Source organism: Agelaius tricolor, unplaced genomic scaffold (assembly GCF_023055355.1).
Source record: "Agelaius tricolor isolate 1412-34295 unplaced genomic scaffold, bAgeTri1.0.p SCAF_1, whole genome shotgun sequence".
Taxonomy (NCBI): Eukaryota; Metazoa; Chordata; class Aves; order Passeriformes; family Icteridae; genus Agelaius; species Agelaius tricolor.
Window position 1 is genome coordinate 23,022,989 of NW_027269261.1, and position 19,261 is coordinate 23,042,249.

General features: G+C 45.9%; 1 protein-coding gene across 7 annotated transcripts in view; it reads left to right on the forward strand.

Annotated features, from left to right (window-relative positions):
* The window catches only part of RD3 (RD3 regulator of GUCY2D), a 24,257-nt gene extending 7,120 nt beyond the window's left edge, over window positions 1-17,137 (forward strand). For 4 of the 7 annotated variants that reach the window (XM_071426571.1, XM_071426554.1, XM_071426597.1 and 1 more), the window contains 2 exons: window positions 6,392-6,706; window positions 14,420-17,137. In XM_071426571.1, coding sequence (XP_071282672.1) covers window positions 6,392-6,706; window positions 14,420-14,717 — 613 coding nt within the window. In that variant the 3' untranslated portion in view covers window positions 14,718-17,137. The remainder of the gene's footprint in view (window positions 1-6,391; window positions 6,707-14,419) is intronic. The other 3 variants (XM_071426562.1, XM_071426607.1, XM_071426587.1) reach the window with 1 other exon arrangement.
* Window positions 17,138-19,261: the final 2,124 nt, after the last annotated feature.

The following is a 19,261-nucleotide window of genomic DNA, read 5'->3' on the forward strand; positions in this document are numbered from 1 at the left end:
GCAAAGTGTAAATTTGTCCTTTTCCCCAGTAAGAAGGTCAGGCTGTAACTTTTGCCTTTCTTTAGTTGTCCACATCTTGCCAACAGTGCTTTGAGTTTTTCCACATGGGAAAGCCATTTTGAGTCAGTTAATGATTAGCCTGCCTGTGAACTTTAAATTAAAACCAGCAGCCACAATTAATGGAGCCCACAGTATCTTTTGCAGGCTGCTAAGAGCAGTAGTGGGAAGAGTGGTGGCTTGTTGAGCCTGCTAAATAGAGGTGGCCACTTGCCAGCTCTCAGAAAGAGGAGATGATGGATGAGAGAAGGGAAGGAAACAATCTCATACAAACAGGACTCCCTTAGGAGCAGCCAGCACAAGCTGCCAGTGTGCATGAAAAGCTTGCATGGGATTTTCCTTCATTTGAAAACAGGCCATTCCAGCTGCAGGTCAGGTGCTCTCCTTCCTTTATAGTCTTCTCATCTGGAAGCAGATTTTTATGGCAGTCAAGTGAAAGCCCCATTTGGGGTCAGAGCTATCCATGTTCCCACACCAAAAGCAATTCTGCCTTTTATCAGAGCTTTCTGAAAACTCTGGGACTGGGCAAAGCTCAGGTTTAACAGACTAGGTATCCAAAATATTTTTCTGTTTATTCTCTGTAATACTAGTGCCAGGTAAATTGGTTCTCATGCAGGATGCCTTGCTTTGAAGGAGACCTGTGGAACTAAAAACCATAAATGCAGTAAGAACAGCCCAGGATCATGCAAAATCCAAGTCTTCTTGCTCTCTTTCCCAGTCTGAGCACTAAATTCCTCTCTTACTCCTCTTCTAATGAAACAGCTGGTGAGCTAGGAGTAGCTGGAAGGGCATTCCTCAGTTGTAATGCTTTATACTGATTTACCCCTAATGCCACTGAAGTCAGCAGAGTTAAACCAATGTGAAACCAGGTCATAGCCAGAATTAAAATACAGAAGGGCATGTTCACCTTCATCAGATAAAGGCACAAATAGAAATAATAATGGTACCTAGAGCAGCTTACAAAAACTACTGTCATCACAGAAGCTGAAAAGAAACAGGAGTCTTTAATACAACAGCTTGTGGCCTGTTTTACCCCTCACTTTTGTTTGGGATACACAAGGGGTGATCAGACCAAGGAAAAGCTCTTCGTCCTTAATGCTGTGTGATGGTGAGTGGAGGCACCATGGGGCAAGATCCAGGTACCCATTGGAGTGGCAGGGTCACTGATTTGAAGCTGTCAGTGCCTGGGTTCCAGCCTGAGCCTGTTCCTGTGTCTGAGCTGAGACCAGAGCTCTGCCTGCTGCTGTGGGAGCTGCTGGCTGGAGTCACTCACCCTGGCCATGGACACAAAGGGAAGCACTGGCTGCTCCTCCTCCTCCAGAGCACAGGCATGAGGCAGGGGCAGCAGTACCTGCAGCAGCTGCTGGCTGTGACTGCTGTCACCAGGACAACCACAGCTGATGCTGCAGGGCACTCACTGCAGCCATCTCTCCTGTACAGGCACTGCTAACCAGCCCAGGTGGTGCCATCTTATTGCAAAGCTCCCATTCCTTCTTGGTCATTTCTCATGGGCAGCTCCTCACAGCACTGACTCCTTCTTCTTCACAGCTCAGCCAACAAACTCCATCTCTCCTCACCCAGCTAACCCACTCCTCTATAGCACTCCTCTTCTTACTGGTTACAGCTGTGGCCTGTTAAGGGCAGGCCTGTTCCTAACCTCTGGTAATTCGTGCAGCTGCAGCTCCTCAGGGGTGCAATTACCTTCTGCACTATCTTTATTTTCTTACATTCTGTCCCCACACCCTGGTGCTCCTGTTTGCAGGGATGGCAGATCTGTGCCTCACACTCTGAGCTAGCTGCAGCTGTGACCTGTGGAAGCTTTCAGCCCTTTCATGTCTGCCTTCTGAAGAAACTGGCATTGCTTGCTGGGAGAGGTAGGGTATAGGACTAGAGAAAGTAGTCCTTTGATGCAGTTTGGAAAACTTCCTGATTCTAGAAAAGTCTAAGCATTAGAGCCTGGAATAATCTCAGATGTGGGATGCTGTGCAGACTATCTAGGTTTTTGGAGCATTTTCCTCTAATGGTATGATTTATTTACATAGTATGAACACTTTGGAAAGTGAACAGGCTACTGTAGGATGAGTGAATGATGCATGGAAGCATCTTTTCCTTGCAGTCCTGGCAGAATGCTGTGGATCACTTCTCATCCAGGGAGTCTGGGAGCTCGTGGCTCTCAGCTCTAGTGGGAGTACTGTGTAGTTATGGGCTTTTGGTGATTTTTATTGTCACTAAAGGTGGAAGCTTAAATGAAAAGCATGTTTTTCCTCACCACTTCATGTCTGTCTGTGTCCCAGTAGTGAGGATTTGCTCAGGCCTGCAGAAACAGACTCTTTAATCCCTTGCCCTCGTGTTAACTTTTGACGCCATGTCCTGCTTGGGCTGCTGCCAGAGGAGCCTTTCTGTAATCCCAGCTGCAATCCTTATTTGTGCCACCCCTGCTCCCCAGGGGCTAATGGGAGGGAGCAACGAGGCACGTAAGTGCTCTGTGTGAAGAAACAGATGCTGTTTTTCTCCTCTTCAGCTCCCCAGTGCCTGTTTTGGAGTCCATTGTGTTTAAATACAAGTACAATAGGTAATAACTTTGTTCCATGCATTGTCCTCCTGAAGGGACAACATGAAGGGATTGGCTGGGTGGGGAGTTAATTCCATCTTTTTCTGAGCTGATTGATGCAGTTTGTTCTGTCTGCTAAGTGCTGGGTAACTCCCTAGCAGCAGAAACCTCTCACTTAGAGGTAATAACAGTTTAAACCTTGATATGCTTCTGCTTCCCTCTCAGAGCAGCCTCAGTTCCCTTGGCACTGGAGGTGCTGCTGAAGGAGTGCTCCTGCAGCAAAACAAATAATTGGACTTCAGCTTGTAAAAGGTGGTGTAGCCTCTGCTGCATGCAGCCACACATTTGCTAAATAATGTTTAAAGCTCTGTCTGGCCTTGTAGCTCAAGCTCCTGTGAGTGCTGCCCAGGCAGGGCGAGCTCTGCTGCTGATGTTACAGGAGCAGCAAACCTGCCCAGGTGTGTTTAGTTTGTGTGACAAAGTTTTGGTGGTGATGGGGGCTACAGCAGTGGCTCCTGTGGGACACTGCCAGAAACTTCCCCTGTGCCTGACAAAGCAAATGCCAGATGGCTCCAGCAAGGATCCACTGCTGGCCTAGACTCAGCCCTTCAGTCCAGATGGCAGCACCTCTGGGGTAACAGGGAAGGGGAAAAAACAAAAGAGCAATAGCTGCTGGGAGACAGAAGGGAGGCTATGGGAGGGCAGCAGCTCTAAATACCACAAGGTCAGTGGGGAAGGAAAGGCAGGAGGTGCCTCAGTCAGTGGAGCAGAGATCCCCCTGCAGCCCACGGTGAGGCAGCTGTGCCCCTGCAGCCCGTGGAGGTTCAAGGGGATGCAGAGATCCACCTCCAGCCCATGTCCAAAAGAGGTTGTGACCCCACGGGAAGACCACAATGGAAAAGGCTCCTGGCAGGACCTCCTGGAGAGAGGAGCCCAAGGTGGAGCAGGTTTGCTGGCAGGACTGGTGACACCACGGGAACTGACACTGGCAGCCTGTTCCTCAAGGACTGCACTCCCTGTGAGAGACCCAGGCTGGAGCAGTTCATGAGGAACTGCAGCCCATGGGAAGGACTGTCACTGGAAAAGTTCATGGAGGACTGTCCCCCATGGGAGGGACCCCACACTGGAGCAAAGGAAGGAGGTGAGGAGTCCTCCCCTTGAGGAGGAAGAAGTTGCAGAAACAATGTGTAGTGAACTGACCACAACCCCCATTCCCCATCCCTCTGTACTGCTGGGTGGGAGGAGGTAGAGAATTTGGGAGTAAAGCAGAGCCTAGGAAGAAGAAAAGAGTGGGGGAAAGTGTTTTAAGATTTGGTTTTATTTCTCATTATCTAACTGTGATTTGATGAGTAATAAACTAATATACCCACGTTGAGTCTGTTTTGTGCCTGACAGGAATTGCTGAGTGATGTCTCTGTCCTTATCTCAAACCATGAGATACATTTAATACATTTTCTCTCTCCTGTCCAGCTGGGGAAGGGAGTAACTGAGCATCTTTGGTGGGCACTTGGTGGGCATCAGCTTCAGCCCACCACAGCAGGTCACAGAGGAGATCTCCAAGGATCTCCTGGCTAGAATGTAGCTCCTAGCAATCCTTTGACTCCATGCACTGAGTTTTTACAGGTGAGGTCGCTGCAAGGTCGTGCCCTTCTGTGAGGGTTCAGCCAGACGAGCCCAAGCCCGGTGTGTGGGCAGGAAAACGCTTCCCCAGCCCAGCCTGCAGGAAGCAAGGCATCCTTGTAACCTGAGCTCAGGTGGCGGGGCTGTGACTCATTTTAATGACATGCTGAGAGGAAGCGAGGCTGCCTCTTCACGCTCTGTCTCACCCTCTGAGCGGGATGGCTGCTGCAGGTGAGATTTCTCAAGGTCTCGGGATTTCTGCTGGTCAGAGTGACCCTGAGATGCATTAGAAAGTCTCTTTTCCCAGCCCGACGCTTGAAGAAGGAGTCAGAGCTCTTCTATTCTCGTTCTCAAGGTTGTTTATTGTTTCTTATCTATAAATATCTTTCTCCGCCCCACCACAGTTCTGTCTAGCAGGTAGAGTTGAGGCACACTGCCCGTTTTTGGGGCAGCGTTATCTTTTTTATGCTAAAAACTACGTGTACATAATTTACCATAACTTCTCAATACCTATCACCTATGTTAGACAGTGAGTTTTTACCTTAAACCAATCTAAAAGTGCCACCATCACCCAGAAGATGGAGGCTAGGAAGAAGAAGGAAAAAGGACAAGGTACGCCCAAATTCCTCCATCTTGGGACCCCGAGCCCCCATTCTAAAAACCTCAAAAATCTATTTTTCACCCTGTGACTAACTATTATTCTACTTAAACTCTCTTGACTTGTAATTCTTCATATAAAGGTTGGTAATTTTTCCCATGGGTCAAGATCAAAGGCACAGGGGTCTCGGTCTCTGAGCCCCCTGGGCAGGGGCTCAAGCCCCCCAGTAATTCGGTCTCCTGCAGGGTTCAGGTTTGCTCCCAAGCAGGCTGCACGGGTCTGGATAGCTCAGTCCTCTTACAGGACAGACTGCCCAAATTCCCAAGCAGTTCTCAGCGTCTGGGAACTGTAGCAAGCTTAAGGGATCAGCTCTTTAGTGATTATCAGCTCTTTGTGATTCCAGCCCTTAGCTTGCTAAAAGCCACAGGAAGGCAGACACAGGGTGAGAGAGGAGAAGGCTCTTCTGGTGTTCCACAGCGATGTCTTTATTGGGTGTTCTGTGAAGGTTCCAATGACAGCTCTTCAAACCAGAATGGGCTAAAACAGCCCATTATATAGGATACAGGGGGATCAGAAATTGTCCAGTAGCAGGGGTTAAAGGAGAGTGACCTATGGAGTTACAGAGAGATAAGCCGGGGTCTGAAGGCGGAAGAGAGGGGCTTCTAGCTATTCACCATTGTCAGGACCCAGGACATCCCTCTGGCTGTCCTGAGCAGCCAAGACCCCTGCCAGGGAGCTCAGAGACCCTGGCACAGAGCCCAAAATGCCTGTGGTTTTGATTATGACCCATGGAGCAAATTACCAACCTTGTACAAAGATCAGCAAGCCACAACAGTTTAAGTAGAATATTAGTGAAGTTATCACGGGGTGGAAAAGTAGATTTTAGGGTTTTTGGTATGGGGGTTCAGGAGGCAAGATAGAGGGATCTGGGAGTGTCCAGCCTTTCTCCTTCTTCTTCTTGGCCTCCATCTTCTGCTGTGATGGTGGCACTTCTAGATTGGTTTAGAGTAGAAGCTCACTGTCTAACATAGGTGATAGGTATTGGAAAGTAATTGTAAACATTGTACATGTAGTTTTTAGTATAAAGACATAACACTGCCCCGGGGCAGGCAGAATGCCTCAGACTGTCTTGCTGAGCACACCTTGGCAGAGCAGGAGAAAATTTTTTATAGATAAGATAAAATAAACAACCTTAAGACCAAGAAATGAAGAGCCCTGACTCCTTCTTCAAGCGCCGGGCTGGGAAAAGAGACTTTCGAACTCTTCTCGGGGTCACTGTGACCAGCGAGAGATCCCGGCACACCATGACTTGGCATTTCCTATCTTTAGGCCTCTGCTCTCCACGGGGCCCTTGCAGGCCCTGTGCCTGCTCCACTCCAGGGCAGCCAGAGGAATTTCCTGGGTTCCCACATCAAGGTGCCCAGCACCAATTTTTTCCAAGTGGTTATCCAGCAGCAATTTTAACAGCAGACTGGGGGGCTGTGGGGGGAAGTGTTCTCAGCTGAGGTGTGTTGATGATGGCACTATTCTTTTTCTCTCCCTCTCCACGCTCGCCCCACTCCCAGCAGAGACACACGGAGCACTATGTCACTGGCATCCTGGTTCAGGTGGAATGAGCCCCCAAACCGCATTTCCCAGAGGAGCCCCACGGAGATGGTGGTGGAGACGCTGATGATGGAGCTGAGCTGGCAGATGAAGCAGGCCGAGAAGCAGCAGCGCGAGCGCGAGAACGAGTACCGGCGCATGAAGAGCGGCGTGGACTACGGCTGGCTGGTCAGCTACCCCAAGCACAGCTACGACATCAGCCCCGGGGAAAGGCTGCAGCTGGAGGACATGTGCACCAAAATACACCCTTCCTACTGTGGGCCTGTCATACTCAGGTACTGGCAAAGATGGCATGATGAAGAGCTTGCCTTTCCCCCTTTCCTCTTTAGGATGTGTGAGGACAGAGTGAGAGTTGCTAGGACCAGCAGAACGGAAATTTGGCATCCTGTATCATGAGTTGTGCTGGGTTTGTGTCTTTGTGAAAGAAGGGAAATCTAATGTTTTAAGTCAGTTTAACATCATTTCCCGAAGAAGTTACAGAATGCTATTTCCCTCTGACATTGGTTGAGTGCTTCATGCTCCTGAGTAGCCAGAGCAGCATTACCTTGCCTGATGAACAGGTACCATCTCAGTATTGTGATGGCTTTTTTTTGCTTCAGATTTTGGAATTGTAGAGAAACTGAGGTTTAAAGGGACCTGTAGAGGGATGTACTTCCACCTCCTACTTGGAGTAGGGCCACCTTCAAAGTTAGATCAGGTTGCTTAGGGCCTTGTCCTGTCTACTGTTGAATATCTCTGAGGCAGAGGTTCCCCAGCCTCTGAACAGCCTCCTTTGGTGTTTCCCCCCTCTCACTGGAGCCTTCATTCCTGGATTTAAGCTGTCCAGCAGGTCTATTGAGGCACTTGTCCCCAGTGTCCAAACCGGTCTAAAGATGCTATTATTTTTTTCAGCCTGTGAGCCAGGTATTCCCAGAGAATGTCTCTCTTCCCTACCCTCCCTCTTTCCCTAGACATGGAGTCATGGGATGCAGGTGGGGATGAGTTGGTTTGAACAGCCAAGTGGTGCTTCTGACTTCTGCAGTGTAGATATGCACAAAGCCTCTCTTGCTGTGGAGCCTTTCAAGTGCTACCCTTGGGGTTGCTGCCTGCCAGCTGAGCGACCTCCTGTGAAAATGCCTTTAGAAACTGATCTAAGCCTGCTCCAGCATGCAGACTGGAAGGGAAGGGTGTGGCTCTTTTCCTTTTGGGGTGGCTGTTCTAAGATAAACTCTTGCACTTGGCACAGCGAAGGCAAACTTGGCAAAGTGAGGAACAGTGACTCTGCAGTGCACCTTAGCCAAAGCAAAATTGTGCAATGGGCCTTTATGATCAACTTCCCCTGCTCCAACATGTTCTTCAGCTGGGATTAGAGTGAACACACTCTTTACAGAACATATACAAGAGGCTCTCAGCACCCTGCAGTCCCTCACTGCATATGCTGGCTCCTGTTTTCCCTTGAACAAATGAATCTATGGCCTCTGAATTGCAGCTGCAAAAGTGCTGGAAATAGCTGCTCCTCTGTCTTACAGTGGATGTAGCCAGGAAAGAATGCCAAAATTACCTCTCTAGCCCTCATCTTCCCTGGAGCTGAACCTTGGAATCAACCTGACACACAGAGCCTTGGCTCTTGCAAAGGTTGCCATGATGGCAGAATTTGGGATCATTCAGTGACCAAGACCTCTCCAGTGAAAATTTGCTGGGAACAGCACCTGCCTTGTGGTTGTATAACTCCAAGCTGTGCTGTAAACAAGCCACTTCAAACCCTTGGGATTCAGAGCTATCTTTACCATCCCCAGGGCCTGTCTAACAGGCTAACAGGTTATTTCCATGGCAGCAGGCTTTGGTTGCTGGAGCAGGGAGGCCCCAAGGTTCATCCTCTTCAGGAAAGTATTAAGCTGAGCCATATACAACTTGCTGCTCTGCTATTTATTTTTTGTTTAATTGATACAGATCATGCAAGATGTCTGATTTCAGTGCAGCTTGTAATGGTTGTTCACTGTTGTTCAGGATTCAGCATACTGATAAATGTAAGTAAGTAGATAAAGGCAGTAGATAAATGTACTCAACAACGTTGGTGGACTCTGTGTGGGTGATTGAAGAAGGCTAAAACCATCCTCTTGAAACTCCTCTTACAAATAGGGTGCTGTCATAAATTGTATTACACTGTGATTTGAGAAGTGGCATGTTTTACAGAGCCTGCATGGTTAGCAGAGCCACACTAAAAAAAAAACCCTGAGGATTTCATAATCTTTGTTGGTTCAATTCTGGGACTGAGAAGGGGCTATCAGAGCCACAGAAATGGTGGAACTGGATTGTGTCAAAGGTCTGGCTGATCTGATGAGCAGTCTGCATTGACCAGTGGCATCAGTGTAAGGAAAAGAGCAAAGGACAAGGAAGCAAGTCCAGCAGCAGGGACAATTACACCTCATGTATAGCATCCAGCTTACTGTGCCTTGTAACTGGGAGACTTTTGGAGCCACAAGTGGACCTTCTATCCATAATTGGCTGATGTGGCTTTTTCTTTCAGTTGTTGAGGTTGTGGGAGCTTTTCTCTTTTTGAGCACGTGTAAATTTATAACGTTTTAGCACCCTGTGGCAGAGCTCCACTCCTGAACTACAACTCTGTTACAAAAACTGTGTTTTGCTTGTCTTAAGATAATGTGTCCTAGTTTTATTCAATAATCCTTTCATCTTGTGTTGGAAATGTTAAGAGTTGACCCCTCTTCTTTTCTACCTTCTAACTGAGAGCTCTGTCATTCCATTGAATTTTCATTGTTGGTGAGGAAACTAAGAAAAAGAATGGGGCTTGCCATGTTAGGAGGTGAAAATATACAGGAGAAAGAAAGAAAAAGAAGTAACCCACAATTTAAAAGAAAGACAGCCAAAATTGGATAAATTGTCTTTCCAGAAAGTGAGATAAGATGGAGATTTTAGTAACTTCCCCAAAATTCCACAAGATGAGTTTAATAGGAATGCAATGAAACCTCCACATTCCCAGTGAAGTACTTTAATAACAAGATCATTGCACTGCTGATGTTTTCTCTCTGTGACTTCTTAATATGTAGCAGCTTTTAGAAAAATCTTCCACCATAAAAAAGTTTGTGAGTGTTGCATTGGGAAATTCAAATGAAGAGCATGTACCCTACCAAAGCCCTTGGTTCTGACTGAAATAATAAGCTTGATACTTTCCCTTCCACTTTAGATATTTGAAGAGTTGAGGTCCTTTTTGAAGTCCTTTTTGCACTCGACAAGCACGTAATTCTTAAATAACACAAGGAGCAGGCACCTTGCAAGACTGCAGAGTTTGTTTTGTTTGTCATGTAAGGTCTCCTGCTTTGTGAGATTCTGAGTTCAGAGTCAAAGCCAGAACAAAACATTTTTATATGAGTTGTCGAGATGTCTCTTTGTTCTCTAAAGGTCTAAATGATTATCCAAATTGTCCTTTTCTGTGGGTATGGGCTCATTTACTGAGAGGCAAAATTTCTCCAAATTTGTTTCTTTAGATGTGGAGGAGGCTGGAAAGGAGCACTTCACAAATGAGCAGGGTTTTTTCAGATCCAGATTGCCTATTTTGTATTTTGGGTCAATAGGAACTTCTCTTTGAGGCTCTTGGAATTCTGGAAGGATTCAAATACACTGCAAATAGCATCAGATATCTGGAGACTCTGATTCACCTCATGCAAATAAAGCCATTGCATTCAGGAGTAACTTAGCTTTAGGTTACTGGGTTAGAGATCTCTGTTTATTTAAAATTAAATCCTGGAGCCAGCTGAAGGAAATGACAGTGAGTTTGGTGAGGCCTGTGGTACCTAACTGCCCTAGTTAAACTGAACAAGTAGAATAGTATGTTGCCAATAAAAAATGCTGGATTTTTCCCATCTTTACCCAGAGCTTTAACCCTAGTCAGAGCTAGTTAAAGTCTGTTTAGTTTCTTTCAGTTTCAGCAGTAGTGAAACTGTTGGTTTCTGTCCCCCTGTGTCCAGAGAGAAACAAAAAACTCCCTAGTATGGAAATGTGAACTTGCATTTTGGTGATCTGAGTTGTTATCAATATTACATGCTAAGGACTGTAATTTTATAAGGACTGTGTATAGCTGAAGTGGCCTTCCTATTAAGACTTAATGTAAGACAAATGACTAAAATCAGAAATGGATTTATTTACAATTACAAGCTTAAGTTTGAGGTGATTTGACATGAGTGCTGCAATTAGTGTGAATGCTGTAATTCTTTGGGAGTTAAGGAGCCTTTTCTAGCAAAGCTGTTTGAGTGTTACCCTAGAACCAGAATTACTGCTCAAAATATAGATTCAGGAGTCAGCAGCTAATTCTTAGCACTAAGCAACCCCACATTTTCTTTGAATGACTGAATCTACTTAGAGGTCCCCATTCAGACAGGCACTCAGGAATACCCTGAACTATAAGCACATTGTTTAAATCCATGGACTTACATTGGATTTAACAGGTCTTTAAAGTTCAGGCTGTATTTAGGGAACCCACTGTACAGGGGACCTATAGAATAACACAGGCAGGTGACAGTGCTTTAAAAAGCAGTGCCAGGATGAGCCAAGCACGGCAGGATTCTTGAAATGTGACAGCCCTATAATGCAATGAAAGGGTCACAACTTAAAGGACAAATTTGTTTGAACTGTGATTCCAACACTGCCTGGACTGGGGAATGTGCTCATCCCTGTGTATGCCCATTCATCCTCCCCAGGTCTGTGCTGGTTCAAGGTGAGTTTTTGTCAGGTCTCAGTCACTGTGTGACGTGCATGATGTATTCCAGGAGAGCTGCCAGCACTTCCACAGCTTGAGCCACAAGTAAGATACAGAGGTCTGCTTTTGTGATGAGTAAGGGAACCCTGCTGAGGTGTTTCTGGACATGGTGGTGAGGTTGCCTAGTTTGAAACTATCCCATGCAGAAGCGTAAGGCTGTTAACCTGGGGTAGAAGACAGATGAGCCTTGTGCAATTTTGTGTTCCTAACCCCACTGAGCAGCTTTGTGTGGAGTTTGTTTCCCAAGATACAAGGCCATACTCCCTGATTCCAGTGGTTTTCTGGTTTTATATGCTGGCTGTTCTGTGCAGAGAGCAGACTGCTGGAGCATCCAGCACATCAGCTGGTGTTCACTGATACCTGGGGAAGATGGCTTTGGTTATTTGTAGGTGCCTGCAGCAAAACCATGTTTTCTTTCTGATACACAGACTGGTTTAGCTGGAGCTCAGCCCTGATAACCTGTCCATCTTTTCTGTTGAGAAACATTTGTGGTATGTACTCCTTTAGGACTTCCTACATGAGCTTGTCCCTTACACCAACGTGCTGGTACTGAAGTTAGGTGGGCATTAATAAAGGGGTGAAGTTTGTTCATCCTGTTAGGGGAGAGAAAAGGATCCCCTTTCCCTTCTCCATCAGAATCAGGGTGGCTTTCCATTGGGTGACTGGCAGACAGTCTTTTGGATTGCTTTCTCTTTGTTTCTTGGACCTGCTCAAATCCTTACAAAGTAGTTTTGGTGTTGGTCCTGAAAAGTTAGAGGTAAATCTTAACAGCAGAGGTGACAAAACTAAGCTAAGAAGAGTGCAAGACAGCAGACAGGTGGAAAGCTACCCTGATTTCAGAAAACTATTTCAGCTGGATTGGTTGGGGTGTTTTCAGCAACCCAGGGCATTAGCACTAGAGCTCTCTGTTCAGGGGGAATATTTGCTGTCATATCATTCATTTCCCCTCTGGTACCCAGAGCCAGGCACTGGCCCAGTAATAGCCTGATACCACCTGCTCCCTGCTCTGGAGCCACAATCCAGCAGTAGGACACACAGCCTCTGAAAGTGGAGGCAGTGAGGAGGCCTTTTGGGGGCACAATTGCCAATACGAAAGAGGAGGATGTAATTATATATATATAAAATATGATAGCACCTCTCTTTTAAACAGACATTGAGATAAAATAATGGAATGTCACTTTTTAGTTCATCTCTGCAATAGCAATCCTTTGAAGCTGCTTTCCCTGGTATAATAATAAGAATGTTGTGGGGACTTGAGTTTCTATGGACTCACCTAGAGTCTATGCTTCAAATAGAAAAAAGGGAAAAATGTATTTATTGTGAAAACTGTATTTTGGGCTCTTTGATAATGCAACTGAAGTGCCTTCTCAAAAGGCAAAAAGGAAGTTTGCAATGTTCAACAAATCCCAGTTCCTGCTGTTGTCTGCTAACCCTCAGCAAGAGATCATCGCTTTCCCTTCCAGGCTCTGCACAATTCAGTTTGGCATCATTGTGCCAGTGCTTAAATACCAGCATGAACTGCAGCACCTCAGAGGCTTTTTGCACCCAAACATTCAAATTTTGAGGTTTTTGGTGAGGGGGCAGAGGAGGAAGATTAAGAATCCATCCAAAGTGACTGAAACAGTTAAGGAACATTTTGGTGACTTTGGAAGGTTTTGTGTCAAACTGCTCTGGTTTGACACTGGAAGGGACTGGTGCTCCTGCTGACACTGAGCTCCCTCAGTGAGCAACACTGGTGTCCCCACAACTGTACCTGTAGCTGCCAGTACTTGCTGGGAGAGAAATATCTGGGATATAGCAGGCTGTCAAGATGTGTGGCCAATTTCAGGCCTCCACATTTAAGTCAAAATACATAAGCATACAAAAAGTCTTTCTGGTTTCTCTTTGGCTTGCTTTCTGTCCCTATTATCTTGGGTATCCTTTGGGACACCATTAAGCAATGCAATTCCATATGTGCTAAACTCCTTCTTACATTCCTGGGGCTTTTCAAAAACCCAAGAGGCAATATCTTATTCTATCAGCTTCTGCTGCTGGGCTCATTTAAATACAGTCCTACTGTTTTCCATCCTTGTCCAGTTCTGCTGGAGGAAAATATCAAAATGCTTACCTTATACACTTTAGCTTCCCTGCAGTACAAACACCTGGATTTTAGTGAAGTACTAGTTTAGCTCTGTGTCTGCTTGCAGGTATAATTTTACCTTAAGAACTGATTCTTTATTAGAAGAGCAGCCACATTACCACCTGTCACAAATGTGTACTATTACAGAACAATCAGAATATCTACGTGACCAGAGGGTGAGCCTTGGGAATGGCTCCCACACTTTCCAGGCTGGGGACAAATCACCCATCTTGGTGTCAGGAATGGCATGATCTCTTCATTGCTCAGCCTGTGGCCCATTCAGTGGCTTCAACAAAACAACTCTGCCCTGCATCTTATCTTCCTCACCTGCAAAATAAACAGTGGTGATTCTTCACTTCCTTGGTATTAAGCTAGGTTAATAAAATTTTAAAAAACTCCATTTTGAGCTCTTTGTTGAGAAGGTACTGAAATAATTCAGAGCTATCTAATTAGATACAGGATTGTGCTGCCAACCAAGATGTTTTCAGCTGAGCCAGTCCATTATGTTACAGAAATTCATAAGAAGATGAAACACCACAGAAAGTTAAATATTGAAAGACTACCAAAGAAAGTGACTGGATTTTCCTTTGTCTAGAGGCCATTGGGTAGTGCTATTGGGAACAAGAATGGAAAACAGGGGAAGTCATGTGGGGCTTTCCCTGGTCTACCTTGAGCTTCTGGTAAGCTGCAGTTCAGGGACTACCTCGAGCAGTGATGTACATTTGGACAATCACGTTTCATCAGCAGTGCTGGGGACATTTTCCACAAACTCGTCCAATAATTTTGTTTCTTAAGCTATTGAGTTCTGGTTTAATAGGTTGTTGTGTGAAAAGAGCACTTCCTTCTGTTTCAAACTTGCCTTCTAGCTTTGTTTGGTTCTCCCTATTATTTCTTATGCTTATAAGAAACAGTGATTCACCTCTTCCTTACATTCCCTGGCTTGCTTGTGATTTTAGAGACCTTGGGCACATCTTCATGGCCCCTCCTTGTTGTTGTTCCCTTCTGTGCAGGGAGTCCCATTTAGCAGGAAAGTGCAGGTTCCAAGCCTAGCACAGCGATTTGGCAGCAATCTGGAATTTGATGTTTTTAATCAAAGCTGTGCCTCGACTGTGCTTCCAGGTTCAGGCAAGTGGTTGCGGAGTACGAACCAGAGGCGCAGGAAGTATCCCGGCTCTTCCGCTCCGTCCTGCAGGAAGCTGCTGAGAAGATCAAAGAGGAGGAAGAGGCCAAGAAGCTTGCAAGGCAATGGAACACAAAGAACAGAACCAGCCTCTCCTTAACAACATTTAAATCTCGGTCCAGGATCTCCCCATTCATCAGTGACATCAAGACCATCTCTGAGGATGTGGAACGGGGCACCCAGCCCAACAGGAGGGTTTGGAGCATGCCAGAATTTCGGAACACCAAGGACTTCTGACTCTATACTGAATAAGGTTTTTAGACACTGATATTTCGAAAGCTCAGTTAACCCTTTTTTAACTCTACTGTTTCTTCTTTTTTCCATCTCTCTTTTCCTGCCTGTCTCTGTCTTGGAAGCTGTGTCTGTAGTAACTGCTGATGATGCTGCTGATGCCCGCAGCCTGTGACACCATTTATGACCAAACATGGTAGCCTTTCCTGTAACTCAGTAGCTGTTCAGTAACCTTAAGGACCTTAAGGCCCATTTACTATCTCATTTTTATTACTGCTTTCTTGTGGAAAATGAATTAGTTTTGCTATGCCTTTCCCTTCCAGCCTGGCTGTAGTTATCTATAAAAACTTTTGGCTCAAGCTACTGAGAGCTGCTGGCTGCACCAATCTTGCTGAAAGCAAGACAGCCACTTAAATGAGTGAGGCTTGCAGGATCAGGCTTGTGAGCTAAAGCTAATATCTGATTTGGAACTGAACTTCCTTTTCCAACTAATAGCCTTCCTCAGTGCTACAACAAACTTCACAGGTAACCTCAGCACTGCTCTTGATCTGCTTTTTTGCTGACAGTTCACAATCCAACCTGAGTAGAAACAGACCCAAGCTTTTTGAGATTAAAGACCAATCATGTTCCACAACCACCAGTTTATGCATGTTCAAGTTTCTTGGGTACTTTCTCTTTTGTGCAGGCAGAACCCCCAGAACTTAGCACCTGCAGAACAGATAGAAATTTATCACCCTGCTGTGTAGATACACAGGTGGATACCTCAGTGCTGTGTCAAGTGCTGTTCTGGCGCCTCAGTGCTCCACCCTACACCCCAGAAATAAATCAGAAATCACCCTACACCCCAGAAATTAATGTTTATGGCCAAGCCTGAAAGAGGGCTGAAGTAGAATATCCATGTAAAAGGAAGGGTGAAGGGACTCAGCATTCATCTCCAGGGCTCTCTGTACAGTGGCAGCAGTTGAGATCATGTGAACATTTGCTGCTGTGAGTGACTGAAGTGCTCTGGCAGATGAAGATTCTTCTGAGACCTTGAAGAGACAGGAAAATGCCACTAAGAAAAAGCTGCTAAGGCCCTAACTCAGCATTGGCAGGGAGAGCTCTCACCAGCAAAGGAAACAGCAGGGCACACTGTGAAAGTCAAATGTCCTGTAGAGAACCCAAGGGCTAGGATGCTTTGTGGTGACCAAGGGGAGATGGGGAATGAAGAGAGGGACTTGCTTGGATGACTGGCTTCTGGGGAATCATCTCAGTGGGGTACAGCCTCCTGGAGGACCCTGTAGCTTTGTTGTTCTTTTGTCCGTTTCCAGCTATTTTTCCCTGGGGATCTTTGCAACAGCATGTGGGTTCTACAGCCAAGATTAAAACCCTCTGAAGCTGTGCCAACTCTGGGAAGAATTCCAGTGCATGAAATCTATCCTAGACTAGAAATGTGCAGCTTCTCCCAGAGATGGAGGAAGGCAGCATAAAACAAAGATCAAGATCAACCCCCTAAGAGCTCTCTGAGACTGGGATTCTGACTCTTCCTCTCTCCCCTCTGGGCTATGTAAAATTGAAGACAAAGCTTTCTTAGCAGCAGCAGGCTGCAGTTTCTATCCCTTGGTAAACATTGCTGCCAGCAACCCTCCTAGGGACAGAAAGCAGCTCACTTTTAATCAAAAAGTCAGGGCTTCCAAATACAGCATCCAGTTTGGGACAAGCTATTCCAAGTTTAGGTCAATGAGGGAGAGTTTAAAGCCTTCTGACAATCAGCTTAGTCTTTTTCAGCCATATGTCCTTGTGAAGTAACGTGATTGTGTACATGAAGTAAAAACCAAGGCTAGACATACTTAGCATAACCTTAGCTGTCTAGAAGATGTAGGATCTCTAGCAAGGGGTCACCACAATTTGCAGAAACAATTCTTGTTTGGAAAAGAGTCAGCCATATATTTTTTTATATATTTGCAAGCCACTGTATGGTACTGAAGACTGAGATGAGTTCAAGAATTTCATGCTAAAGCTCTGTTTTCATTTTATTTGCACTTATGTTCTGTTTGGCACCTTCAGTATTGACTGCATCAATGTAATGCTGGGAGACATGGGACCTACTGCCACACAGCTCTTTGTTACAGCAGTGTCAGTAGCACGCTCACTCTTTCTTAAGGAGAATCAGCAGTAAGTACCTGCCCTGCAGCAATGTTCTAAGCCAAGGAAATCCCTGATGGGTGTTCACACTATCACAGTGGCCTGTGATTGTGCTGTGTCCTTCACTAACAGCTTCCAGCTGGCAGACACCATTCTGGTGCAGCCAAGGAGACAGAGCTGACCTTTGGTCAAAGCCCTGCATGTTATGGAGGCCAGGCTGGGGCACTGCTTGTGACAGCTGTTTTGCCTCAACTTATCTATCATTTATAATTCCACAATAAAATGTAATCCAAACTCTTGAACAGTAGTATCATTCTCCTGTACCCCTTCTGGAAGTTACACTGGGCTCCACAGTAGGATCTGATGGTAGAGGGATATTCAGATACCAAGCTAGGAGAGATCTATTCTTACTCCATGCTCTCTAGTACTCTTACAGAGATAGAAGTAGTACCATGTTTGCCTGCAGCCAACTGCTTGGAGACTGACTGTGAGCTCCTGCATTGTGTGTGCAGCAGCAGGGACTGAAGCAGAGCTGGGAGGTGAAAAGGGTGCATGACTGCTGCACTGCTTGTGGTGCTCATTTTTCTTAGAAATGCTGTACACTGAACCTTAAATGATCCTTCGATCTCAGCATGCAGCAACAACTATGCACTCATGTTTGCCTTGTCCTAATTCCACATTTGGCATGGCTAAATTAGTGTCAGTTCAAATGAGGAGCATGAAATGCCTGACTGTCCCCACCTACTGTGCTATGGTCCATGGCACTGGGCACACACAGCGGGCTAACCAGATTGTTTCTGGCTAAAGCCAACCCAAATGATCCATTGCAGGTGCCTCACAAACCATAAATCTGCACTAATGGTGGTCTGAAACAAACTCTCATGAAACTTGCGTAGTGTGAAGATCAGGTCTTCATTGGTAACTGTCTGACTCCACAGCTCCGTTCCTCCTGGGCTGCACTACTTGCTAGTGTAGAAAAACAAACAAAAAAATCTTGATGAGACCATCTGATCTGTTTTTAGCACCTCCCGAGAGCTTGTCCTGTGTCTTAATTCTTTAAGGAGAATGCAACATTAACTATCAGCTATATAACTATTAACAAGCAGAAGTGAACTGAACAAGAATTATCCTAAATCCTCAAGCTTTCTTTCAGAAGGCTTTTGGTATCAGCTCAGAGCATCACTGTTGCCCCATTGCTGACAGTGTTGTGCTGTCCAAAGGACACTGTCACACCCAGGAAGAAGCAGTCCTAGACTTGCTATACCTGCTAAAAAGTAATGGCAGCAGCTCAGCTACACTGCCCAGCTTCCAGGGGCTGGCACTCCTTAGAGCCACTGCTCTCCTGAGGGAGGCTGTGCAGCCCTGCCCCTGGCTTCTAGAGATGAGCCTGGCCACAGGCCGTGCCAGCCAGAAAGGCTGTGCAGGCAGGAGCTGAGGTTCCTCACCCCCAGCAGCACAGAGTTCAGGCAGCTGTCATGCCATGGGGAATTGGAGTAAGCTCTGAGGGAAACACCTGTCTGCTGACACTGCACTGTTTATACATTTCAACACAGAACCTTGGAGAATTAAAGCAAAGCTGTGGAATAGAAACCAATTTATTTGTACTTGTTGTCTTTAATTAAAGGTCTCCTGAAATATAATCTGTCTATATCTAGCCAAACACAACAGCTGTTCCACTGCTCTACTGTGTACGTATCAAAGCAGGAAGGCACAAATGCTAAAGGCACTTGATCTAAACAAAAAAACCTCCATCCTCTCTCTTCAGGTACACATGCAACTGCCCACCTTCTATCTTGCCACCTCTACAATCAGATCTCAAGATATAGTGATAAATAACCAGGATTAAGCAATTGCAGAGGTCTGAAGTTCTCTGAAGCTACATGGTCTGCAGATACAACCTTGAATCGAAATCTTCATCAACATGAACGTGCTTCTGAGCACGTCTTACATGAGCCAGTATCACCACAAAAGGAGATGACAGGAGAGACAAAATGGGTGTTTTGTCTCCTGATACTTTTGAGTCACTCTGTTGATTCCATACCTGATCCTGTGTACTGCAACACTTCAGTATCAGCAGATGGCCCCAGATGGCTCAGAGCTCCCTGTGCTAAGCAACGTATATACAAAGCATGCATGTGTTTTTAACAAAAGGGAACCATTTTTCCCCCACGAGGTATTAGTGAAGCATGAATTGCATTGCTTAGCACATCCTGCACATGAGACAGATGAGTGGTTCCAAAAGGGGACTGTGTGAGTACAGGGGGTTAGTAAACCACAGCGCCCTAGACACAGCCTATAGCACAGAGTTACTCCCTGCCTGAAGCTGTGGACAAGCAAATCTGTGTTGTTGCTTACACCACTTCCCCCAGACAATGCTATAGGTCTCTCCTAGAAGGAAAACTACAGTTTGACTGAATGACCACTCT